Source organism: Aspergillus fijiensis (assembly GCF_003184825.1).
Source record: "Aspergillus fijiensis CBS 313.89 unplaced genomic scaffold BO72scaffold_23, whole genome shotgun sequence".
NCBI lineage: Eukaryota > Fungi > Ascomycota > Eurotiomycetes > Eurotiales > Aspergillaceae > Aspergillus > Aspergillus fijiensis.
In genome coordinates, this window is record NW_024468999.1 from 155,706 (window position 1) to 180,536 (window position 24,831).

The following is a 24,831-nucleotide window of genomic DNA, read 5'->3' on the forward strand; positions in this document are numbered from 1 at the left end:
AGAAAGCCCCTGACCTAAGGAACAACAACCAACCGTCCCTTCAGATAAGGGTCCATATACCGGTCCGGAAAATCCATGGCCTCCTCGAGCTTCACCGTCTGTACGTGAGATCGCACCCCCTTCTCCGCGACGAAGTTCATCATATCCGACAAGAGGCGCTGGTTCGCAAACAAGCTCCCACGAACAATCAGCTCCTTGAATATCATGTCACAGGCTGAGATCCTAAATCCTTCCACGGGAAGTCCCAGCGGCACGCAGACTCCGTGAGGCCGGAGAAGCTTATGGCTCCATTCCGTCGCATCCACACTGTCGGTGCAGACCAGCACAGCCGCAAGTCCACCTCCTCCTGCAAACTCGACTACCTCCTTTGTGGCCTTGAGACTATTGTAGTCCATGACTTTACCAGGTCTTAGGTGAGTCGGGAGTTCACTCGCTAGCTGCCGCCCTTCGGGTCGGTTGTCGATTGCAACGGTCGGATGCCCTAATCCCGCCGCAAATTGCAGGGCGAGGTAGCCTAGACCGCCGACGCCGATGACTCCGATGGGGAAATGAGGTTCTATCCCTGCGCCTGCGAGGCTTGTCCAGACGGTAGCCTGTGATACATAGTTAGGCCAAAAGCGCACCCCCTGGACAAGGTTGTCGTCAACTTACCCCAGCACACATCAACGGAGCAGCCTGTTCAAACGACACCTCATCCGGCAAAGGCACCGAAGTGGCTGGGTCGGCCACGATGTACTCCGCGAACGCCCCATCAGCATTGACGCCGGCATTCTCCTTGTTCTCGCAGAACCGAGTGTCCGGCTCATTGGGCCGAAGGGGGTCGCGCGCGACTTCACAGCCTACGCACGCATGGCACGCGCCCCGGAAATTCAGCATCCCGATCCGCTGGCCAGGCTTCCAGCTGCCTGTCACATTCTGTCCGACCGCCACTATAGTTCCCGCGGGCTCGTGGGACGGAGTTACTGGCAAGGTGGAATTGTAGACCCCATTGTAGATCTGATGATCTGTGTGGCAGAAGCCGGCGGCCCCGACTTTGACCAGGAGCTGGTAGTCGCTGATAGTCGGGATCGGGATATTCTCCAATTTGTATGGGGCTCCGTACTTAATGCGGTAAGTAATATATCATGTCAGTCTGTTCTGGGTGGAGGCTTTTCGTCTCTGTGCTGTTTTTATGCGGAGGCAAACGAGAGACTGTGAGCTTTGAAAAGAGGAGATGGTGGCTGGTACCTGCACAAGCCTGAGGGCTTTCATACTCTGAGAACCTATGATGAATCTTGCTGTTTGTAACTGCCGTGGATGTGTCAAGAGGAGAGTATCGGGCTGGGCTGAATTCCACGTTCAGCATGGAAAGGAAGCTCACAGCAAGGTGACAGAGTCCTGCTATTTATGATCGAGTCAACCCACGAGAGTTCTTCTACGAATCACATGTTAAACACAGAAGCTTCTAAGCAGGGGCGTAGTGAACTCTGATTCCGTGATGTGATCGGTGGGTGCTTCGAGACTACCATAGAACCCGAAACATAAACCTAGTTTGTTGGTGCAATTCACCATCCTGGAGGCCAATCCCACAGCGCTTCAAAGATTTATGTTTGAGGCCCTAATTCCCTTTCCCTTGAGAGAACTATACAGACAAATATCGGAGCACCAATTCTGGAGCCCTTTCAGGCCACTAATCAGACAGCTTTAGCAACTGCTCATTTGTGCGAATTATTCTCCGGTATGCATTTTATGTGCTTGACGTCTGATAGATGTTCTATGATTTATAGCTCAGCGCATTTTCTCACACGTTCCCCTTGTTCAAACTCTAGTTCTGCTAAGCCCCTTCAATCGCGGGCTTTGCCGTCTGGCTGCAAAGGCTTCATGACTCGGATGAGTTATCTTATCGAAGAGAGCGAGGCTTCTAGCAGCGTCTTCCCTGGGAAGTCGGGGCTACACACGAATATGTCAGTGCAAGGAACCAGAACAAAGAGCTATTGAGATCTGATCATGACGGAAACTCACCTTCCATATTCGCTACAAAGTTGGCGCTGGGACATCCAGGAACGGTATCTCAAATAAACCGCCGTTCGTTAGAGGCCATGGCAGCCATGAAAACACCTACTAGGACAATACTCCCGCTCTATGTGTGATAATCACCGTAACTATTCAGAGATAGTCTTGGGTCTGTGATTGTAGCCCTAGAATCATCTAAGACGTAATTTATGGACGACCGTGAGTTGATGGTCAACAATGGCGGGAGCCACAAAGTATCAGGCGTCGCGAACTCGTGGTTCTTGCCGCCCCCGGATCGCCCGCAGTTGCGACTAAGTCACATGCAGAACAGTTAGAGTTGTACTTCCCCTGGTTCAATCAATTTGGAAGGCTCATAATTGCCAGTGGCATTCCAATGAGACGGTTGTTGCTGCAGCGACACTTGGATTCGCCTGCACATGCAGTGTCCATCGTAGGGCATGGTTGAAATCTTGATATGCTGCAATGAGGTGGCGCACAGGAGGGGAATATTTAGAAGTCAAAGTAGACGGCTAGACCAAGATCTTGTTGGTGTATTCGACCGATGACACCTGCTTCAAGCATTGTATTTATTTATGGTAGAGGTTGGCCACAGCCATGGGTGAATCGTATGATGATGCGGTGGGGAAGGGTGACGAATGTCCAGTGGCTTACCATCTCATAATCTTGGAGCAATGGGTGCAGTACTGCATACGTCATTCAACCCTAGCCAGTTGAGGATTCGAATCGGTTTGTCCCTGGCTTATCTGTCGCAATCGGGGCCTTTGAAGGCTTTAGAGATCAAGATAGGGCTCGACTTGCATGCCCCACAGCGGCTGCGCTTCCACTTGCCCTGTTTACTAGACCAAGTGGGACCACATTCGCGCGGTCGGAGACAGGCGTATACTATAGTCTAGGGAGCTCTGATAGGAGCCATCGAGAGTCTTGATAGACAGCTGCCGCTGCGGCAATCCATTTGCCGAGTTGGCATAATGATCATCCCGTAATCTATTCAAACGAATGGCCATATGGTGAACAATAGAGCTCGTCAATAGCTCCTGTTATGTCACGTGACTACGTTTCCACGCTGACTCTTGCTGTTCAGACACTCAGAATGGATGTTCCTATAGACAGGCTAGGTAATATGAGATTGAAGTTACGCGAACAGTAGCCCAAAGTCCACGTTCTTGCTCTCCATTGCAGGAAGAGGCAAGTTGCTGATGGCACAAGGAGAGCAATTTTTCCGGCCCACGTCATGCTAATCCTAGCCACGCCATTTGTCAATCTTTACGCCGGTTTGCACAATATCACATTGCTCTCATCTCGTTGCATGATACATGATTCTCTTATCGATTTATCCGACATGAAGTTTCTATAATCAGACAACTAAGGACGAAGGAACAGCCTCAACCTCCAAACACCAGACTTAGTCCAAGGCATAGACAATCTTATAGCCGGAGATCTTTCCATCACGATACTCCTGGAACCCTTCAGGGACCGAGTCCAACCCCTGACGCAACCTGGGATGGCTAGGCTTGAGTGTGCCTCTCTCCAACCAGGAGGGAAGCTTGTCGAACAATTCAGCCGAGAGTTCATGGTCGCTCTTGGAAGCCTGCACACAACATACGTGAGTTTCTCCTTTCGCCCTGACGGAGTGAAGTACAGGATCCAGCCACTTACCGGCCATTTGAACTCGCCATATGTGTGATCCTTGAGGATGGAGGTCCACACCAACACATCCGTCACCCGAGTCCCGGATGTCACCTTCTCGGTATTCGCTTTGCCGGGTCGCACTGTACACAGAGACCCAATTTCCGCCTGGAAGGCACGAGAGGCCGTTGGTGATGATGTTGCATTGCCGATGGTATCGAAGGCGCATCTGAGTGTGGGAGCCACCTCCTTGATCTTATCGACGACCAGATCATCTTTGTAGTCGAAGACGTGTCGGGCGCCGTACGAGCGCACCATTTCTGCGTGCTTGGGGCTACAGGTCGTGACGACCTCCAATCCGTACATGGTGGCCAGCTGGATGGCGTAGAGTCCAACGCTTGCTGTAAATGCCCGGTTAAGGAGAGAATGGCGGAGAGGGGACCCTGACTGCACTCAGATACTTACAGCTCCCACCCCAAATCAACACACTGCTACCCTTCTGCTGGTTGCGATTGGTGCCCAGGCAGTCCTTGGAAAAAAAGTGCCAGCCACGCGGTCGCGGCAGCCAGGGGCACGGTGCTCGCCTGCTCGCGCGAGATATTGCGCCCCGGCACCGGGTACGAGACACTCTCGTCGGCTAGGGTGTACTCACTGTAGGCACCTAGACCCGGAGTCTCGCCTTTCGAATTCCGTCAGCTCAGAATCTCTTGTCCAAGTAAGACAAAGATCAGACATACCGCCCCAAATCAAACCGGCGATGATATCGCCTTTTGCGTACCGTCGCACGGAGCTGCCGACTTCGACCACTTCGCCGACAAAATCACAACCCAAGACAGCGCCATCGCCAAACGCGCGGTTATCGAACGATTGGACTGCTTTCCTGTCAGGCGCTCTTTCCACTCAAGGCTATGCATGAGCTATATTTGAGGCTTAGGGGGAAAGAAAAGGGACAATAAGCAATTGGCTTGATGGGAAGAATAAACCGTCTGTTGGGTTCTGTGCAGCGTGGCTGATTTTCACCAGAACCTGCGTCTTGTCGGGTTGCGGAATGGGGATCTGTTCCTTGGCGAGACGGAGAGATTGAGGGCTATCCTCGCGGACTACGAGTGCCGACATGGTTGGGCTGGGAGTCATCTTAGAGATGAATATTTGTGTGGTGATGTGGTCAGGCTAGTTTCCTCGTTGAATTGGTTCTCCGACTTGTGCAATACATGAGACGATGATGGAGCGACAATGGAGGTATTAATAAGGTGGTTCGGACTATGATGACAAGACCAGCGGACTTCCGGCGCTGGATATATTGTGGCGTGATAGACAAGAATATCCTACAATGATCCCGTTGGAAGACCTGCAAAAAGTCTGACTGAGACAAGACAAGTCATACATGATGACTAGGAAGTGATCGAAGGGTACGACCTGGAAAAATACAAGTAAGATGAACTTTGAGTGTCTGTCTCACAGGTTGATGGAGAGATTCGGGGCGGGCGCTTGCGCTTCCACTTGCTGCTTTTATTGGCTCATCACGTGACCATTTTCATTCACTTGCCGTTTTTGTCTTCCACTTTCCTCTCTTCCCTTTCCACTACTTCAGTGGTGTGGTGTTGCATCCTTCCTCTTTCCTCTCTTGTCGCAATGGGTAACTGATTACAGGAAGAAGAGGGAGAAGTTGCCAAGAAGACTACTATGCAACGGCGAAGAACGCGTTCTGGCTGGTAAATTATCTCTTGCACTTCCCTAAGTGGTGCGCTGACCATGAAACTATACAGCCTCCCGTGTCGCACTCGTCGGCGAAAATGTAAGCTTGCCTCCACACCTCCCACTTTGAGGAGTCTTACTTACCTCACGCCTTCTTAATCGCAACATAGGCGATGGGGCACACCCACGTTGCCAGAATTGTACCTTGCAAGGGCGTCGATGCCAGTGGGGCCTCAAAGCCTCGTTCCATCACTCACGCAATCTCACACTATCACGCTCTGACGTAGCCGACCTTGCAAAAGCTCTGGATCATGGACCAGGATCATTGTCCTCGCTAGGATGTCATTTGAAGGTTTTGAACAGCCTGATCAGCCATCCTGCACCCCACACTAAATGAGAATCACAGGTTATCGACGAGACGGAGGCAACGATCCGAGATTATAGATTCCTGCAGAATACTTCCCCGCCACCGAGGAGCCCGGAACCCTCACATGACCCGGGTCTGAGAGAGGTCGAAGGAGCCCGACCATTGCAGTGCAGCACAGTCAGGGCTTTCGAAGAGCTGCGGGAAAGCCACACACTCGGTGGTAATCAGCATGGCACGGAAGATGACAGTGTCGGTGAAAATCTTGTGGCACGGCCATCATTTCAGGATCTTGGCCAGACAGACAGCTATCCGGCGACGCCGCCCTCGCCCGTGTCCAATTCCAAGACCCCGAGCACCGGCAACGCGCACGGCCCGATCGCGATCGGAGAGCCTAACGCTGGCACGCACGTTGCACCTTTCTCGCTCGGCAAGGCTTGTTCTGGGGACATCTCCATCCTGCCCCAACCACCGTCTCCTGTTTCCGAGTCAGAGAAACTTAGGCTCATTAGCTTCTACTTGCGAGGAACAGGAACTTGGTGCGAGACCACCGACTCTGATAGGCATTTTACGGTGTTCAGTATCCATGAGATGATGAAGTCATCGGCGTTCGTCGCAGCAGCAATGTCTCTCGCCTCGCGCCACTTGGACCACCTTCAACGTAGACATCGCTCCGTCACACTGGAGCTATACCAGCACACCATCCGCCTGCTGCTCCGGCAAGACCCCGCCCGTGCTGATTCTGCTGTGCTGGCAACATGCACGCTACTGTGTGTTTACGAGATGATGGCATCGGGTGTCGATGAGTGGCGACGCCATCTGAAGGTTCTCTCACCAAATATTCCTTTTCGGATACTCGGAAGACAAGCTACTGACCACAACTCTAGGGGTGTGCCGGTCTGCTCCAGCTGAAGAAGTGGAATGGGTGTAGCCCTGGTATTGTGAAATCTTGCTTCTGGGCATTTGCGCGGATAGGTAAGCTACACCGGTGTGAAGTTTCGGGTCTAATCGGTGGATTCGTCTGACGCAGAACCCCTGACATCCGCCTTTTGTCACAGATGTCTGGGCTGCATTTGTCACCCGCAAAACGACCTTGATCCCCGCCCACTTCTGGATGAACGATATGTCCCTTGAGTCGCTGGCCGCCAAGGGCAAGGTGGATGACTATTGTAACATAGCCAACTTAATTTTTGCGAAGATCGTTAATTGCTTGACAAGGTGTGTTGGCCATAGCAAAATTGACTTGGGCGAGTCGGCGGCTCTGTGGGATGAAATGCAGCGCTGGTACCGGCTTCGGCCGCCGGATGTCCACCCGTTGTTGCGACAGGAGCCTTGCCCTGGCACTATTTTCCCCACGGTTTTACATGCTCGGACATCGGCCAGTGATTGAACCTTCTCTGTGGGTCCACAAGGCGACCGCTGGTAATGTGGGTATCCTTCTAGTTTGTGGCAACACGTATTATCATGCGGGCTCGATTCTGCTCCTGCAGACGGGTGCTGTGCCGGTTATTCCTGAGACCCAAAGTGCTGTGCGTATACGCAGCCTGCGCGAGCACCAACCTGGTCACTTACATCAATCCAGCAGGTCGATGCCATTTGGCATGCACGCGAACTGATGGGCATCTCAACTTGTAATTCCTCTCAGTGAGTTGCCACTTCCCGTCATACATCGCAAGCTGGCGACAGACCAGCCGTACCGGTCCCGAGAGGTATCGTGATATTGACCAAAAGAGTTGCAGTGCAAACTGGGTCAACCATCTGCAACCCCTATACATAGCAGGGACTGTCTTCGCGGGGTATTGCACGACCTTTCCACCCTCGAGGCACACCCAGTCGCGCAATGTGGCGAGCTATCGGTCGGCAGCTCAGCAGCCAGTGAGTCGAGATCTTATAAATCTTGCAGGAAGCGAAGCCCTTAGTGCTCAGAATCGACCATGGTAGAGGAATACGCCAACGAGAAGATCGTGTTGCTGAAACATCTCTCGCAAATCGAAGCTGAAACCGGGTGGAAGACTTCCGATCGTGCGGCTGAGCTGAGGGGACTCTGGGGTCTCGGGTAGACTGTGAATATCAATTACGGTCTATAGGCGTACTGCAAACAGGTCGTGTGAATCCTAATCGGTTCCATGCAACGACGCAAGACGAGGAAGGAGAACTGCGTTCTTCTTCAAACTTGATACACGGATCCTACTCTGATCAACAGTGCATATGGAATTAATCCACACCACAAGCCTATGAGTTACCGAGTGAGTCGCAAGGAGTCTTGCGCAGACAATACAGAGGATTTCCGGATGATAAGATGGAACTAAATCGTTATGACGTTCCTTCATATGGCTAAACAACAAAGCAGACTCATGCAATAGGGGGTATCGAGCGCCGAAACCGTATACGTGACACATCAATCAAAACCCTTGGACAAAAAGAAATCTAATGGCATCGGCCACGTGTTCAGGCCGAATCGCAACCTGATCAGACAGAAAAGGAAAATATGCTGGTCGAGATGTTTGTTGCCCCTCATAACTCATTCTGCTCCCACTTCTTCAGGTATTCGGACAACTTCTCGAACGAGAAGGGCTTGGTCACGAACATATCCATCCCGGAGTTCAACGCCTCGGTTTCATCCTGCGCACTGCTGAGGCCAGTCAAAGCGATGATCTTGGCAGAGACGCCGCTGTCCCGCTCCCTCTCGAGGGCGCGAATCGCGCGTGTGGCTTCGAAGCCGTTCATCACTGGCATGGAGATATCTAAGCAGGAAAGGTTAGCACCATGTGGTTGTAAGGACGAGAAGGGAGGGGAATACCCATGAAGATCAGGTCGTAGCCATGTTTCTCCTGCTCGACCGCTTCAACGGCGCGCTTGCCGTTGTCGGCCGACTCGAGCGCAGCCAGGTTCCGTTTCTTCAGGAATGTCAGGATGAGGTTGCGATTGATAGGGTTGTCTTCCACGACTAGGACTCGTGGGCCTCGCGCGGATCTTTCGATTGCCGCATCCTGCTGTGTGGATGCGCTCTGGCATTGTGGGCACAGTGAGGGTTGTGATTGTGGAGCGGCGGCGGCGGCGGCTGGATGTTGGTCGTCGTGCGCAACAGGTGATGTCCTCGACTGGAGTGCGACGGAGGTTGTCTCCGACTGTTGGTTTAAGCAGCGCTCAATGGCAGCTGCCAGCTTCCATGGCCCACACGGCAGACGGACAAAGTTCACGGTCGGCGCCGACGACAGCCAGCCGGGAAGAGGGTTCGATGGAGATGCAGATGGATCCCATACGACGAGTATCGGGGGGAGAACGGTCTCTGTTTCGATTGGAACGGTGGTGGTTCCATCCACAAGCATGAAGTCCACGGGCGAGTTGGAGTCGTGCGGCACGAGCTCAATCCCAAACCAGCCGACCAGGTAGCGGCTGATGATTGTCCATCGCGGGGACGATGAAATATCCTCCGCGTCTCCTTCGAGAAGAATACTTGCTCGTCGCCCGGCATGCTTGCGAATCGGTCCGGAGCTCTTGCTTCCCTGGATCGTCAAATTCTGGAGATCGCGATCGAGGGAAGCGTCCTCAAGACCCGGTCGGGTCAGAGGCATGGTGACTTTGACAGAGGTCCCTTCGCCTGCGCGACTGTCGAAGGTGATGTCGCCGTCGAGGGATTTGAGCAGACTGCGCACGATCGAAAGCCCCAAGCCGGTGCCTACGGCCAACGGATCTTCCTGCGCGAATGGGGTGTAGAGTCTGTTACGCAGAAACTCCTCGGAGATTCCCTTGCCCGTGTCGGAGACCCTCAGCACAAGCGCTTCTCCGGGTTTGACAGCAGGACCGCCCGCCTTCCGGGGCGCCGCCTCGACCATGTCCATCTCCAAGGATACCTTGCCGGCTTCGGTGTATTTCAGAGCGTTTCCTACGAGATTCATGATGATGCGCCGCAGCGCGCCAGGGTGGGTCTGATATACCCAATTGTGCTGCGCGATATCCAGTACCACTTCCACAGCCAGCTTCTCTTGGGTCGGCTGCGACGCGTCCACCAGTGACTTCTGCGCCATATTCTCCGGGCAGTCCGACGGGGCGGTGGACCGTTGCCCATACGCATGGCCCAGATACACCCCCTCCACCACTTCCTCGGCCAGGGCGCTCAGGTCCGTCGCCACGGAAGTGTCCAGCAACGAGGAGGCGCCGGAGTTGGTTCGCTTGGCGCTGCGGCGCTTGGCGTGGGCACGGCCGCGCTCCGATGACACGGTTTTACTATAATCCAGCACCTGGTTCATGGTGTCGAGCAGTGTGCGGCCGCACTTGGAGATGGTGTCCAGCAAGGAGCGCTGGAACTCGTCCAGTCGGGTGCCCTGCAGGAATTCGCCGGCGGCCATAATCCCGTGCAAGGGGCTGCGTAGTTCATGCCTGTGATTTGCATCAAGTCGTTGAGTCAATCTTCCAGTGTCTCTTGATTTGGTTGCATATGAAACTGTGTGGGGGGAAAGAGGCCGTCCTTACGAGATACTACCAATGAAATGACTCTTCTGCCGGTCCGCGGCCACCGACTGCATGCGAATGTATTCGGCCATAATGGAGGACCCGAACCCCAGCATGGAGCTCAGCTCGACCGTCGGATTGAACACGCGCGTCTCCAGCGTGTTCCAGCAGAAACAGCCGGCGAACCACTGCGAGTCCGCCGCGTTCCATAGAGGCACGAACAGCACCTGCGTCGCGCCGGGGAAATAGCGGTTGAGGGTCGAATTTTCCGAGGCCTTCTGCACCCGCGACTCGTCGATGCTCTGCTGGGAGTCGGTGCGCGCGGGCGAGGGTCGGTCGTCATCGGAGCTGGAGAGTAGTCCGTCCCGGTGGAACGACCACAGTCTGCCGTGGCGGTAGCGGTCCAACAACTGGTGCAGGAACTCGACGTTCAACTCCGCGGCCGGATACGGCGTCGTGGTCTTGGAGCCGGGCCGCGCGGCGAAGGGCTCGTGCGCGGTCGACGCCGCCAGCACATGGGGCAGAGTCGGTTCGCGCGGAGCTTTCTCGCCGATGTTGTTGCTGCTTCGCCACTTGACTTCGTGGAGGAGATGGGGGTCGGCGCGGAGGAAGATGACTCCACCGTCGGTGCCCAGCTCCAGACTCTGCCGGATCAGGTTGGCCGCCCGCTGGAACATCCACGAGTCCCCCGACGACGAGGTCTCGGGCGTGCGATTCGTGCTGGTCTCGGATCTCGACGCTGCAGACCCGCCGCGCCTGTCGCGCGACGTGGATCGAGCCCCCGAAGATCGGAGGCCCTGGCTCCACGTCCCGCGGGAGCTGCGCGACCGATGCGAGCGAGTCTCGCTGTTTTTCACAGACGGGGACTCAGCGGAACGCAGCGCGGATCGGTTGGACAGCGTTGGTGGCGGCGGCGACCACGAGATGGAGGCGGTGCCCACGGCGGCGGGCGTGCTGGGGGCCGTCGATGCCCGCTCCCCGATCTCCGAACTGCCTTCGACAAAGTAATTCAGCGCGCGGGAGAGTCGGGCCGCGCGTCGCCCGTCGGTGGCTTGTCGGCTGACGGCGAGATACTCGCTGACCAGGGCGCCCACGGTCACCAAGGCGTTCTTCTCGACCCCGGTCAACCCCGTTGGGTGAGGCTTTTTGTCGAGCACGAAGATCGAGCCGATGTTGATCTTCTTGTCCGCGGTCAGCGGCGTGCCGGCGTAGAAGCGGAAGCCGGGATCCCCGCGGACGAACGGGAGATTCTTGTACCGCTCGTCGGTGCTGAGGTCGTTAACCTCGATGAACGAGGAGGTGCCTTTCTCCCGGTTGGAGGGCGGGAGATCCAGAGTATCCTGTAAATGTCGGTGAGGTGTTGGATACATTCGAACCACGAGAGTGTCATGTTAGAAAAGGGGGAGAAAGAAAGAAGCCATACCCTGCACATGATCCACTCATCAAGGGAGAGCCTGGAATTCCCATTCCACACTCCATCACCCAGGTCCTGCAGATCCAGATCCCCCTGGTTTGTTTGTGCGGCTTGCGCGATGATGAACTGCGAGTCCTGATCGGAGACGCTAAACAATGATCAACCCAAAAAAACAAAGGTAAACAAAAACCAGAAGGCGAGTAGAGTCATTAAGCCAGCGGCGGTAATCGTATATGGCCCGGCGAAGAAGAAAGGTATGCATTACAGACATACCTAATGAGCACGCGCTCAACATCCAGCCGCAAAGCGGCCAACTGGGCGAAGGAGGTCAAGGTCTCGTTGTGGTGACTCAGATGAGGCTCGAGCACCAATGGGACAGTATACTCGGTGTCTACTGCGTGCAGATAGGGGGATCCTGCGGGGGAAGCAACAGAAGAATAACGCTGGGAGCTCCCACCCCCATGATGCGGGGTACTCGGGGTACTTTGGCCCGGAGGGAGTCGCGATGTCGGCTCGGCCTCTTCCTCGATGGGCGAAATGAGGCTCTGTGGGTGGAAGATACTGTACACTTCACGGGCTCGACGGCCAGCGCCATGGTCCCGCGCAGAGTCTGGCGTTGGCGTCGGCGTCGTCGTCGTCGTCCCCTCTCCGTCGAAGTGGCCAGTGCGCCCACCAGCCGGGGGTTTCTTGGGGGGGGGAGAGGTCATTGGAACATAAGGTATAGGTAAAATGATTCCCCTCTACGGTGGTAGATGCAGCAGACAGGGGTGGTAGGGGTGGTAAAAAAAACACCCATCAAGAGGAAATGATATTATGGTAGGGGTGGGATGAGGGATGAGATGAGGCTATTTTTGGGGGCGCTGGACCAGGAAATTCATCGAAGGGGGACGAACGAATGAATGAGACTCGGTTACCGCGGTGACATCATCCGCCGACTTTGCCCTTTTCCGGAAAACTTAATTCCGACCGCCCGGTCACGTGATCTCGGCAGCGGGAGCCCTCGCGTCGCTTGGCTAGACTTCATCGGGTTAGCACGGTTCTCCCCGGCTCCCACTGGACGGGAAACTTCCCGACGGAGCCTGCCGAAGCTGCTTCAACTCAACCAGGAACCAGTTGGCCGGGTCGAGGCCCCAGTCGGCCGAAATACTCTCTCATCTCGTCTGGTCAAACGGCATGCAGGAATTCAACCATGAGGCGTAGCTGATATCCTCGTGGCACTTTAAATACACATTTATCGTCGCTTTAGGCCATCATTGCCCGACCCCTCTCACGACACCCTCCAACCGGCCGGTCGGAAATTACGAGGACATCGCCGTTCCCCCTGCATCGGCTGGAATTGCCGTCAAAACAAGCGTCATGAAACCTCTGGAGTCGGTGTCCATCAAGGATCATAAATCGCAGCCACATCAGGCTTAGTCCGGGGTTCCTGGCAGCCCCCGTATTCGTGTTCCTGGGAGTGGCGCACATGCCGGGCAAATACGGGCTCCACGTCTATCTATGGAAACTGAGCACACGACAGTCGAACCCCCCATACGGGGCTGCTCTCATCAGCCACAGGGCCATGGTGATACTCGACGCCAGCGTCGTGACCTGTGCAAGGTTTATTGAAGGCTATACTCCATGGCAGGCCGCTTGTTGATCCAATCGGCAGCTGCCGTGGGGTTTACGCAGGTCGCGCAACCTTAATCCTTTACAGCAGTATGCACCTCAAAGAAAATTGGAATGCTCAAGCGACGACAACATCGACAGGTCTCTCAAGCCATCGTCGAGTGCTTTGTGCAATGGCCGTGGTCAGCATCGGATGTGTTCAACTATGGCATCATGTACTGCATTTTCCGCGCCCAGGTGGATGATTTCCTCCACTATATATTCAATGGCATGCGGGCCCTTGGCAATAAAGTAAAGTCGATCATCCGCCATGACTGTCTTTCCTTGCCCGAGAGGGAGTGACAACTCCTTCGGCCCCGTCGTGAGCGTTCATTGTCGAGAATTTGATTTCACCTTGCTCTTTGAGGATGTGGTGCTGGTTTCTCTCCCCTCGTTTGTCTTCCTAGCAATTCATCTCACCCGTATCGCCTGTCTCCTCCCGAAGCCAGTCAAGGTTGCCAACCAACGGCGAACGATCACTTTGATGGTGGGTTTTGAGACTTGATTCAAGAGTAATGCCGTTTGGACGCTAAAGTGGGCAATAGACCCTGCATGCTGTACTCTTGGGGAGTCAGTTAACGTTGCTCGGCATCCGACACAATACCCCGACGCTGCAGACGCGGGTATGGCTCGCTGCGCAAATCCTGCAGACACTCGACACTTGTGCGGCGATTTCAACTGCATATTTTGAGCGCGCTCACTCTTTGCGGCCCCCTATCTGGCCCAGTCTCTACTTGTTTGTGGCGGTGCTGTTGGACAGTGTCCGCGCCCGGACGTTCTGGCTTGCTTCGAACACCATCCTTGCGCCCATCATCCTGAGTGTGGCGTTGGGCCTACGCGTTTTGCTCTTGATACTTGAGTCCACACTACCGACACGCCCACAACCATCGCAGCCCCAAGATACGACAAAGGAGGAAAGCAGCAGCTTGTGGGAGCTGTGCTTACTGACATGGGTGCTCCCAATTCTGAAACAAGGCTTCTTCTCGCCGTTGACTTTGGAGCAGCTTCCACCCCTCGGGCACAGCCTCACGGCCGAAAGGCTAATGAGGAGGCTGCGGGGACGATGGAATCAGGGTAAGGGAGCTTGACTGCACTGTGCTCGCGCCCTTTTAGGCTTATTTGGGTACCATGGCTGACTCTCTGTCTTTCTTTCTCTCATAGTGTACCAAAGACGTGGAAACAAGCTCTTCTTCACGGTATTCCGGACGTTTAAAACAGAATTCCTGCATGGAGTCATTCCTCGATTGTGTTTCTCGGCGTTCACCCTGATGCAACCCCTTCTGGTCAACGCCATGATCAAATTTGTGGGATCACCCGACAGCCAGACGACGCGGAACAAAGGGTATGGTTTGATCGGAGCATCGGCGATTGTGTATCTTGGGCTTGCAGTACGTGCTATCTCTCTTACCGTCGTCCGCGGCGTTCTGGATTTATGCATATTGCAGACAACGCCTGTCAAACTCAGACTTATTGACATTGTGTAGACGTCCAAGGCACTCTACAACAGACAGGCTTATCGCTTCGTGATTGGCGTCCGGGGAGCTCTACTTGCCACAGTCTACAGCCGAACCCTTGAGCTCGGGGCTGCAGATCAAGGGAGTACATCTGCACTCACCTTGCTGGGGACGGACGTGGAACGGATCGCGACGGGCCTCCGCGACGTACACGAGATATGGGCCTCGCCGATCGACATAGGACTAGCTGTTTGGTTGCTTGGAAGACAGCTGGCCATATCCTGCATCGTCCCTGTTGTGCTATCTCTCCGTAGGTTCTACTTTACGTTGGCCATGGCACAGACTAACCTATGCCTCTCGAAGTGTGTATACTTGTTATTGCAAAGGTATGCAAGCTGAAGAACCGTGCTCAGCGCGAGTGGATTGAGAGAGTAGAACACCGGATTGATGTCACTCGACAAATGCTCAACGATATCAAATCCATCAAACTACTTGGTCTTGAGGGGCAGATCGCGTCTATCATCGCCCGTTGTCGATCGATCGAAATTGCGACCTCCCATACATTTCGGTCCTTATTGTGCTGGGAGGTTTTTATTGGTGAGTGGAAAGGCCTCACTTTAGTAGAAGGTTTGTGCAATCAATTCTGACAATCTCTGTAGCCAATTTCTCGTGGCTGGTGTCTCCAGCTGCCTCCTTTGCTTTGTTCACCTTACTCTCGACCGCGAACAAAAGCAGTTCACTCGACCCCGCGCAGGCGTTCACCGCACTCTCGCTCATGAGCCTGATTACACTACCAGTGCTCACGTTGATCCAGGCACTACCTGCTCTTTTCCAATGCTTGGGCTCCTTCGCCAGGTTGCAGGAATATTTCGCCCACCAAGACGCACAGCCTCTTCATCTGGACTCAAAACTAGTGTCGTCGAGTACATCACTGCTCGGCCGCTGGGGCTCCGAGGTTCCATCCACAGGCACAGAGAAGGGCCTTCTGATCGCCTTGCGGGATGCCACGGTTAGGTGGAGCCCCTCTGGACCTGCGGTACTTCACGAGATTGATCTCGATGCGCACCAGGGAGATATACTAGCCGTGATGGGCCCGGTGAGCGCCGGCAAGACCACGCTTCTGGAAAGCATTCTGGGCGAAACCGTCGTTGACCACGGGTGCATCCATACGAACCCTGTGCCGACGGCCTACTGTAGCCAGGTACCCTGGCTGGTTGAGGGGACCGTCCGTGACAATATCGTTGGGCCGCTGGGCATGCAGCCCGCGTGGTACCACCAGGTACTCTGGATGTGCGGGGTGAGCGAGGATATACAAGCCCTGCCGGACGGGGATTTGACCCGTGTCGGTGGGCAGGGGAATGCTCTCAGTGGAGGGCAGAAGCAACGAGTCGTGAGTTCCAGATGTTGTCGGTTCTGTGTGCCTGTGCCTTACGCGTTGAAATCTCTCATAGGCTCTTGCTCGTGCGATCTACTCGAAATGTGAGATTATTATCCTGGATGATGTCTTCAGTGGCCTCGATTCCGTCACGATCGACAGAATCTGCGAGCGCCTGCTGAGCCCGGACAGAGGGTACTTTCGTCGCCAGCGCACTACGGTGCTACTATCGACGCATAATTGTAAGTGCTTCTTTGCGCCTCTTCTGTACACTGCGCTGACGTGTTTGATGTGCTTGGGAATGAACAGCCAAGGTTGCCGCACTCGCGGACGAAATATTCGTCCTTGAAGATGGTAGAGTGGCGCAGCATATCTTGTCTTCACCTTCAACACAGTCACCACAAGCTCAATCCCACTCGATGGAGGCCGATGAAGACGCTGCCAAAAAATGGCCAATAGCATCCGAACGTTGCGTGGAACCCCAAGAGGACGAATTGCCGTCCGACGACAACAGTCGCTCTCAGGGATCGACACAGTCTTCCCATGTTGACGATGGGGCTGGCTATTTTTACTACCTCAAATCTACTGGTCTAACTCTTGCATCAGTCTACGTCATCCTCATTCTCATAGCTGCGTTCTGTCAGGACTTTCCCAGTAAGTGCACCTGCTGTCGGTTCGTGAGTGGCATGAAGAGACCGCCGCAACTGACCCCGTACGATCACTTTCGATTAGATCTATGGTTGAAGTGGTGGTCGAATGCAGATTCGCAAGGCTCAAACCAACTTTCAGGGATGTATCTGGGCGTTTTTATTGCCTTCGCAGTTGGTACTGTTGTGGTTGGTGCAGCAGGCTCTTGGTAATTCCTGAACCACCTCCCTCACATCTACCTGTCAACAACCTGGTGTCTGGACTAATGGCCAACAGGGTCTACCTGATACGTATGATCTCCAATAGCGCAGAACGCCTGCATGCGGACATTCTGAGCAGCGTAATGAGGTACACCGAGCATGGCTCCATTGCATAACAAACAGGACTAACACGTTCAGTGCTCCTCTTTCCTGGCTGAATGAAACCACTGCGGGTGATATCTTGAATCGGTATGGTGACGTTCATTTGGCTATATCTCAAGCACGTTAACTCATACCTATCCTGCACCAAACAGATTCAGTCAGGACCTGGAGCTTGTGGATATGACACTACCACTGGCAGCTGTCAACGCAACCAAGGGTGAGTAGTGTCTGAGCTGCAATGAACGACTATCTCCCTGCTGACTAGCTGCTCGTACCAAGCCATCGGGTCCTGTCTCCTAAAACTAGCCATCCTCTTTGTGGTAGCCAAGTACATGTCCCTGGCGGTCCCGCCCCTATTGGTAGTCTGCTTCCTCCTGCAGAAATGCTACCTGCGCACCTCGCGACAGATCCGCCTGCTCAGCATCGAGGCCAAGGCCCCTCTGTTCCAGCACCTCTCCGAAGCCCTCGGCGGTGGTGTGAGCATCAGGGCGTTTCAATGGCAGACATACCTCGAGGAAGCCAATCTTTCGATGGTGGACACGTCGCAGAAATGCACATACACGTTGTTCATGGTCCAGCAATGGCTGACCCTCGCCATGGACCTAATTGCCAGCGGCCTCATTGTTCTCTTAACGTTGCTGACGGTCCTAATGCCAGAATCCTTTGACCCGGGCTCATCGGGTACCGCCGTCGTGACCCTCATGAGCTTCACGCAGTCTTTAGCCCGGCTTCTGAAATTCTGGTCCATGACCGAGTCCTGTCTCGGGGCTGTCTCACGGATCCAGTCTTTCACGGCTCAAACATCCTCCGAATCTCGCGGCAAGACCGCCCTCCCACAACAGACAAACTGGCCCAGCCGTGGCGCCATCGAGCTGCAGAACGTGGGAGCTGCATATAAGTACGTTCCGCACCGCCACTCGATTGCCCGCCATTCCCGACTCAAAGCATAGAACTGACTCCCCTAATCCACCCTCCAGATCCAAACCGGTCCTCAACGACGTAAGCATGCGCATTGAACCCGGCCAGAAGATCGCGCTGTGCGGCCGTTCTGGCAGCGGCAAATCCTCCTTATTGCTGTGTTTGAGCGGACTCCTGCGACCCCACTGCGAGACTGGCACCATTCACATCGACGGCCTCGACATCACCTCCGTACCGCCGCAGGACATCTGCGCCCGCCTGAGCGTCGTCCCCCAAGAACCGTGCTATCTCCCAGGCACCATCCGCTTCAACATCGATCCAGCCCACACCCTCTCCGAGCCGGCTCTAGCCCGCATACTCGACACAACACATCTCACCGACCTCGTCGCACGACGAGGCGGCCTGGACGCCACTCTCGATCCGACGCGCTGGTCCGCGGGTCAGGGGCAACTGCTAGCGCTGGCGCGCGCGATTGCCCGGCAAAGCAAGGTGCTGATCCTCGACGAGGCGATGAGTCGGTATGTTGTCCCCCCTCACCTGGGATATTGCCTGAACTCTGGCGGGGTTGCTATCCTGAGGAAAACATACGGCTAACGCAGAATCCCGATATCGGGCGTTGTAGGGTTGATCAAGCGACACAAGCTCTGATGGATAGAGTGGTCGCGGAGCAGTTTGCGGATTGCACGGTTCTGTCAATCGTCCACCGATATGACAATATCGCGTGGTTTGACAAGGTGGCGGTGATGGAAGAGGGGCGACTCGTCGAGTTTGATCGGCCAGACGCTCTGCTGGCGCGGGAGGAGTCGCGGTTTCGGATGTTGTATGTCTCTAGTGGGTGCTTGTGATGTGGTTATTATCTTCCTTTTAGCCAGTTGTTCGTCTCTGTGACCGTGTTTGTGGGGGAAATCATGTATATGTAAATAGTCATGCGGGGGTCCACCAAGAAGAGTACTGCGATGCAGTTAATCCTGCTACGATGGGAGAACGTTGAAACTCTTCCGATCACATAGCATAACTATGGATCCCACTCTTGATTGAGGGTGTTTTTCCGGCAATAACTTGCTTTGTTTCTGTACTGGAGAGCACGTTGGGGCATAAATTCTCTGGAAGCAACTCCTTGTTATCATTCTTGGTCATGTAATGGTGAGTTGCCGGGTCTTTGTTTATTTCTCCCCGCCTTCTCAAGCCTATTTTGGGAACTACGATAGACGCCGAAGAAGGTCTCTTTGGAAGGGAACCTCGAAGGATCTTGTTAGAGCCCGAGGAGGTAAGACTCTTGAGCGTCTGCGAGGTGATCGATAACTTACATGGGGTGTTTTTTACCGAATGTAGGCGGTGGCTGAGGGTGCGTCCGACAGCACAGCGCATTTCCCTGTACTGTACAGAAGACTGCGTACAATAAATACAATGTAATACCGAGACCTCTAGTATGTGTGAAACAAAGAGCCACGCACCCAATGATAACGATCACAGCAGAGGCGCAAGTCGGGCGCCTAACTAAGTTGATCTCTGTAAGAAAGATGGAGGCGAGCGGTACGGGCGATTGGACGGACCAAACTAACGCCGTGCAATTATCTGTCTTGTGCTATTAATTAGACTGGATTTGTTGAAATGCGCGTCGACACAGGCATGCATCTAAAACTCTACATTGGTCAGCTTTCATCGCGTCTGATCTTTTTATTTTTATTTTCTTCTTCTTTTGTTTCGGTTTGGCTTGCTTCTTTCTTCTTCGGTCCCTCCCCCTCTTTTTCTTTTTTTTTTTTTTCTTTCTGTTTATTTCTTTCTTTTTTCTTTTTGCCTGCATTTTTCCGATGGCTTGTTGTTGGTGTTGTTGTTGTTGTTGTTCTTCTTTGACAGACAAGGATCTTGGCTAATCGAGTTGATTCTTTCTCTACCCTCTCACACAAGATGTACAAGCCTTGCACGGTCTAGATGGCCAAAAAGATAATTAAGTTTAGTTGTAGTTCTGATGAGTGGTGGGCTCCCACCCAGATCCGTGAAATGATAGGTTAAACGTGACAAAGACCAATCTCCCGGCGATTCAAAGGCTAGTTTGCACTTTGACCAAGTATTGAGTGGCCAGGTAGTCAGTAAAGTGATAAGGCCGACTCCCAGAGCTTGCAGACCTGATTTTCTTTCTCTGCTTCCCCCCTGCCCCTCTGGTGTTGGTCATAGCAACTACTTCACGCAGTCCTTGTCACCCGAATCTGGCTCCGATATCCGTTTGATATCCATAATTTCCTGAACCCCGCCGACAACTCACCTACATCAGCAGGATGGTTGGAGAAAATGATCCCGCAGAGCATCATCGCAAGCGTGCCAAACTTTCAAATGACGAGCCAGGAGAGCAGGTCGGGAAAAGTAGGTCATGTTGTCTTCGGGAAACGACCTTTGGGAAAAACAAAAACTAACCACCTTGGAGTCCCCTAGGGTTGACATCCTCGCCCATTTCCCGGGGCCTACATGTCACCCAAAACGAAGAACCAACAGAGCAGGATGGCCCTTATGTTGACTCGCGCCGACCACCGAATGACAACGATGACAGTGACCCGGTCGACACGAAAGACCACGAGACCGAGACCGAGACCGAAGCATGCAGTTCCTCGGACGTTCCCTACAAAGTGATCCGATCGGCCGGATTGGTCTACCCCGATGGTTGCTGTGAGCTTCTAATTTGCTTTGTGGCCAAGGATACCCAGTTCCAAGTGCGCATGGAGTACAAGAAGCTACCGCCCGACTACAAGCTCACCGATGAGGCGGACCTTATCGAAAGGTGTGTCTTTCTGCATGACAAGCACTGCTGGCAGGAGCTGGTGGATGCTTTGATGCCGTTTCTACAGCCCATTTTCAAGGAGCACAACCCACCACGCACCCTCGACTTGGACGCCCATCTGCGCAGCTCGCAGGTAAACCTGCGCCTCGAGATCCACGACCATCCGGAGCTTTTCGTCGGCCTCCTTGACATGCCACGTGTGCCAGCCGTCTTCAAAGAGATGGCCGACCTTCCGCGATTCGAGCTGTCGCAGGTGGAGTCCTTCCGGACTATCCAGGCCAATAAGGTCTTCGAGGTGAGAATCCAGGGCAAGGCCTTCCTCTACAAGACCACGACAGTCGGAACCGGGATCCTGGAAGACGAAGCTCTCCGGCTGCGAGAGATTGCGGCGCGATGTCCGGCTTCGCTTCGCGTGCCCCGGCTAGAAGGCTTTCTCGGCCTCGGGTCGCCATTCCCGGGGATCCTACTGACGTTCGTTCCTTCGACTACCCTGGGCAGCATGATCAACATTGAGACAGAGGTTGCTCTGGCTGAACGACGCAAGTGGTCCGACCAGCTTCACGAGATGGTTTCCTCCCTCCACCAGGGAGGGTGTATCTGGGGCGACGTGAAACCCGATAACGTGCTGATCGATCACAACCGGGATGTATGGCTGGTGGATTTCGAAAACGGTCTCACTCCAGGCTGGGTTCCCATGGAGCTTATGGGTACGAAGGCCGGAGACCTGGAGGGGTTGAGCAATGTACGAAAGACGTTCCTGCAGTTGCCGAATTTTGCAGAAGAAGTGGCTACTTAGCCGTATCTTATTCGAACCCTCTTTCGAAATATCCATCGTCTTGTATTCATTACCAGAAGATCAGTAGTAAACTTGCCCTTCCTCGAGTCCCTGTCTGAGTGCTTATCATGTCAAGCCTGTAGCTATCGGCTTGTATATGTTCCTGGTGTAAGGTGTAAGCTCACTGAGTGAGAATCACGATGGGAAGTTCACAGATACACCATCGACCATCAGTCCTGTGCAAGTAGGGTCTGAGCTGCAAGCTTAATCACGCTTCCAAGATAGAAACCCGCATACCACTGCGAAGAGTGTATTACAAGGGAAGTCTTGAAACTTCATGTGTAAGGCCTTAGTTGGCCTACTCCGCGGGCGTCTTCCCTCGTTCCTGTAGGAAAGATCATGATAAGGCCTGCTCTCTGAGGTTTTACTTGACCCAAAGTTGCTGTGTTGGCGTGAGACATGATCAAGTACGAAAATACCACCTCGGGCGGGCGAGGCCAATTCTTAGAAGAGTAATTGACGCAGCGAGTCAAAGAACTATCTGACAGCTCTCAATACCTCGACTCTAACCACATGATATCCGCTTTTGTGTCTTTCCTTGTTTTCCCAGACTATTTCATCTGTAGTTTCTCTTTCCAAAAAGTTTCTTTCCGGCTCATCTATTTGTTTTTTTTTTTTCTTTTTTTTTTCTTACTCCTGTCGCCCCTATTAGGATTTGAATCACCCAACCAGTGAAGCTATTGTGGGTCGATTTGATCAGTCAAAGCGTTCGCTATACGATCGTTCTTCTGAAGCTGGTAAAGTGTATTCGAGCCCGATCCCAAGTGCTCCTGATTATAAACCCAGCATGATGTCTGCTGAGGCACTCAGAAAAGGTGTTCCGTTCTCTACATCCTCTGCCCGCGACGTTCTGTTGTCATCAAAATTCCCTCCCGTCTCTACCTTCTCAGTCTATCTAATACCGCATTCCTCCTCAATTGTCCTCAGCCATGGCGCCTGCATGGAGTATTGAAATCAAGCCGGACGGCGCCCTCGTCTTTACGCAATTTTCGCCCAGCGAGTCGCCCGCGAGCCCTCAATGGCGTTGCCATATGTGCAAACAAGGGCCCAACAGTGGAAGAACTTGCACCCAAGAAGTCCTTCGACAAAACGCCGAAGCCGTGTGTGGCCATACCCAGTGCTCCAAATACAAGATTTGGTGAGAGGCTCAGATCCTTGCGGTATGTGAACAAGTGCAAAAAGGCCTTCGATGAAGAGGTTCGAAAGACATCTGACCGGGCAATAGGCCACAAACAATCGCCCCGAACGATCGAAGAGATGATGGAGAGCATTTTATGGTGGTGGAATCGACGGAAAGGGTGGTTGCTGGACTTGATCACATTCATTTGGAGGTAGTATGCTGGTATTCTGTTTCGCAAATGGTTTGGAAAAGAAGATTCTGGGATTCTGGCTCTGTTCTCTTTACTTTCACTTCCTCGCATCTCTTGTGATAGTAGCAGACCTAGCGAGTGGTACAATGATCATCCCTTCGCTTCGGATATATTCCAACCCAGCGGATCAACTCCCTTCGCCCATGGTGTCGAGGTAGTCTTCACTTCGTCTACAATCGGTTGCTCCATTTCTAGATATAGTCCCTGATGGAAATTCACAGTTCTTCGGGCGCGTTTTCCCTGATGTGTTGTACGGATAGTTGTCTTATTTGTTCGGTGCGTCCCATCGAATGCCCTTGGTAGCCTCGGTGTCCAGCCTTCGTAGATAGATCACAGGCAACCATGAACAAATTACTGCCGACCAGTACTGCATATACCGTTCCTGGTCGCATACAGTACATGCTCTCAAGTGTGTCACAATGCTTGCACCTTGAAAGGCTACGGAATTGGCGAAGTGATTCGTGCTCCGGGCAACTCCCAGAATCGACTTCCTTTACATACAAAGCGCATGGCATACCGTGACCATCTCTCCAAAAGCCGTCGGAGTTTGCCTAGATGTTGCTGTCCACAGGCTCAGTTGTCGGTTCGGTCTAGAAGATTCTTTTTCGAAATCACTTGACCTGCCGGGGGTCGGTCGGCCAGGTCAACTACAATCCTACGAGTCTTTCCATTGTACAGGTAGAGAGCGTAAATCCTTTCCCGTCATGCTTCTGTTCGTAGCAACACTTCACCTTGGCACTGACGACATTCTCGCTGGGGATAACAGACAATAACCCCACGAGATATCCACAGGTTCATTCACATGACGAGAGATCGGTTCCTAATTGATAGCCCGAGACCAAGACGCGTGTCGGAAATAACTCAGTCGTCGTGAAAAACCTGTGTTTGATCCGTGTCGCAACCGAGCGATGCGATCCATTGTCCCAGAAACTGTCAACAAGGCGTCCAAAAAGGAAAAGCACCTTTTCTCCGTCTGAAACGCGAACTCATCATCAATAGAGATGTCAAGCCTCGGCGTACTAAACTAATCTATCTTTGCCGGCTTCAGTCTTCACTGTCGAAACAGGTGGACATGACAGCCCAGAGGATGGGCCCCACCCAGAACAGCCCTGATTTCAACGTCAGAATTCGTCTTGAGTTTGTGGTAGAAAGCTACTGGTTGTTGTTCTATCTGACGGAGAATGGTATTGCCTTGCGTGGATACCGCTTGTATCAGGTCTGTATCATGAAGGCCTCGTCTGGTTTACTTGTGCTACAGTATCGATCATCGATTAGACTTATAGTCAACTTTCTTGATCACCTAGCACAAACATCAACTGCTTTGGACAATGACTGTTGTGTAAGGCTAGCGCCCCTGTTCCATATAACCTGGAATATTTTCACAACCCCACACCCCATGGGGAAAAGCCCTCCATCTCGAAAAATTTAAACGCGGCGCAAACGATTGTGCGGGACAGCAACTACGAGTTTGGCAGTGTTTTCAAATAGCATAAGCTCTGGTGTCTACGTGGATTTTTTGCGTTAATACAAGCTGTTATTATCTTCTGTCGATGGCCATCACGATGCTGTGTGCTATTCGGTGTATCTATGTCTGGGTTTGTACCTCTGTTATCTCTCTCTCTGTTACCTATTGGGATGATGTACTGTGCATTGTGGTATGCTAGCGGAGTAGCGTGGAAAGGGTTATTGCTATCATATTTCAGGATTGAATGGCTTATCTCGAACAATTCTTCAACCCAACTTCAGCATTGGATGACAAGGGCCGAATGTCACAAGATAGACAAACACCTTCCGAGCTCAAGCCCCGCTATAGGCAACCATGATGCAAATGCTGTTCAAGTCCATCGCCTTTTCTAAATGCTTGAAGGCAGCGAATCGCCTCGGC

The 24,831-nt window shown here is 53.3% G+C and overlaps 6 protein-coding genes across 6 annotated transcripts; 3 read left to right on the forward strand and 3 right to left on the reverse strand.

Annotated features, from left to right (window-relative positions):
* Positions 1-14: 14 nt before the first annotated feature.
* On the reverse strand, positions 15-1,331 carry BO72DRAFT_428920 (GroES-like protein; the record flags this gene model as incomplete). Its single annotated transcript, XM_040943055.1, has 3 exons — positions 1,228-1,331; positions 652-1,101; positions 15-593 (listed from the first exon to the last, which is right to left on the reverse strand). The coding sequence occupies exons 1-3, from the start codon at positions 1,249-1,251 to the stop codon at positions 15-17; spliced, it is 1,053 nt and encodes a 350-aa protein (XP_040801252.1). The 5' UTR covers positions 1,252-1,331.
* A 2,084-nt stretch (positions 1,332-3,415) lies between these two features.
* Positions 3,416-4,755, reverse strand: BO72DRAFT_496268 (zinc-binding alcohol dehydrogenase family protein; the record flags this gene model as incomplete). Its single annotated transcript, XM_040948620.1, has 5 exons — positions 3,416-3,601; positions 3,670-4,036; positions 4,135-4,318; positions 4,377-4,511; positions 4,623-4,755. The coding sequence occupies 5 exons, from the start codon at positions 4,753-4,755 to the stop codon at positions 3,416-3,418; spliced, it is 1,005 nt and encodes a 334-aa protein (XP_040801253.1).
* Positions 4,756-5,322: 567 nt separating this feature from the next.
* BO72DRAFT_468545 (uncharacterized protein) lies at positions 5,323-7,346 on the forward strand (the record flags this gene model as incomplete). Its single annotated transcript, XM_040946906.1, has 9 exons — positions 5,323-5,351; positions 5,406-5,434; positions 5,505-5,617; positions 5,741-5,834; positions 5,880-6,523; positions 6,586-6,673; positions 6,757-7,080; positions 7,142-7,203; positions 7,284-7,346. 9 exons carry the CDS (start codon positions 5,323-5,325, stop codon positions 7,344-7,346), a joined length of 1,446 nt encoding a protein of 481 aa, XP_040801254.1.
* An 866-nt stretch (positions 7,347-8,212) lies between these two features.
* BO72DRAFT_468547 (hybrid sensor histidine kinase/response regulator) lies at positions 8,213-12,271 on the reverse strand (the record flags this gene model as incomplete). Its single annotated transcript, XM_040946907.1, has 7 exons — positions 8,213-8,442; positions 8,499-10,078; positions 10,172-10,818; positions 11,008-11,490; positions 11,574-11,712; positions 11,838-11,979; positions 12,022-12,271. 7 exons carry the CDS (start codon positions 12,269-12,271, stop codon positions 8,213-8,215), a joined length of 3,471 nt encoding a protein of 1,156 aa, XP_040801255.1.
* Positions 12,272-13,476: 1,205 nt separating this feature from the next.
* BO72DRAFT_527728 (P-loop containing nucleoside triphosphate hydrolase protein) lies at positions 13,477-19,001 on the forward strand. The gene is made up of 15 exons (XM_040950132.1): positions 13,477-13,698; positions 13,757-14,285; positions 14,373-14,599; positions 14,696-14,975; positions 15,029-15,262; positions 15,325-16,055; positions 16,117-16,282; positions 16,350-16,694; positions 16,773-16,896; positions 16,965-17,036; positions 17,087-17,137; positions 17,203-17,267; positions 17,330-17,948; positions 18,028-18,486; positions 18,591-19,001. Exons 1-15 carry the CDS (start codon positions 13,483-13,485, stop codon positions 18,811-18,813), a joined length of 4,341 nt encoding a protein of 1,446 aa, XP_040801256.1. The 5' UTR covers positions 13,477-13,482; the 3' UTR covers positions 18,814-19,001.
* Positions 19,002-20,244: 1,243 nt separating this feature from the next.
* Positions 20,245-21,537, forward strand: BO72DRAFT_486055 (uncharacterized protein; the record flags this gene model as incomplete). The annotated part of the gene is made up of 2 exons (XM_040947926.1): positions 20,245-20,329; positions 20,399-21,537. 2 exons carry the CDS (start codon positions 20,245-20,247, stop codon positions 21,535-21,537), a joined length of 1,224 nt encoding a protein of 407 aa, XP_040801257.1.
* Between the last annotated feature and the right edge of the window lie 3,294 nt (positions 21,538-24,831).

What these genes read in the sequence shown, in the direction of transcription:
- BO72DRAFT_527728 (XM_040950132.1), top strand. Translation starts at nt 13,483, where the DNA reads ATGACTGTCTTTCCTTGCCCGAGAGGGAGTGACAACTCCTTCGGCCCC. An exon ending in GAGGGCAGAAGCAACGAGTC is followed by an intron (nt 16,056 to 16,116) that starts GTGAGTTCCAGA and finishes AATCTCTCATAG; the next exon opens with GCTCTTGCTCGTGCGATCTA. An exon ending in GCTACTATCGACGCATAATT is followed by an intron (nt 16,283 to 16,349) that starts GTAAGTGCTTCT and finishes GGGAATGAACAG; the next exon opens with CCAAGGTTGCCGCACTCGCG.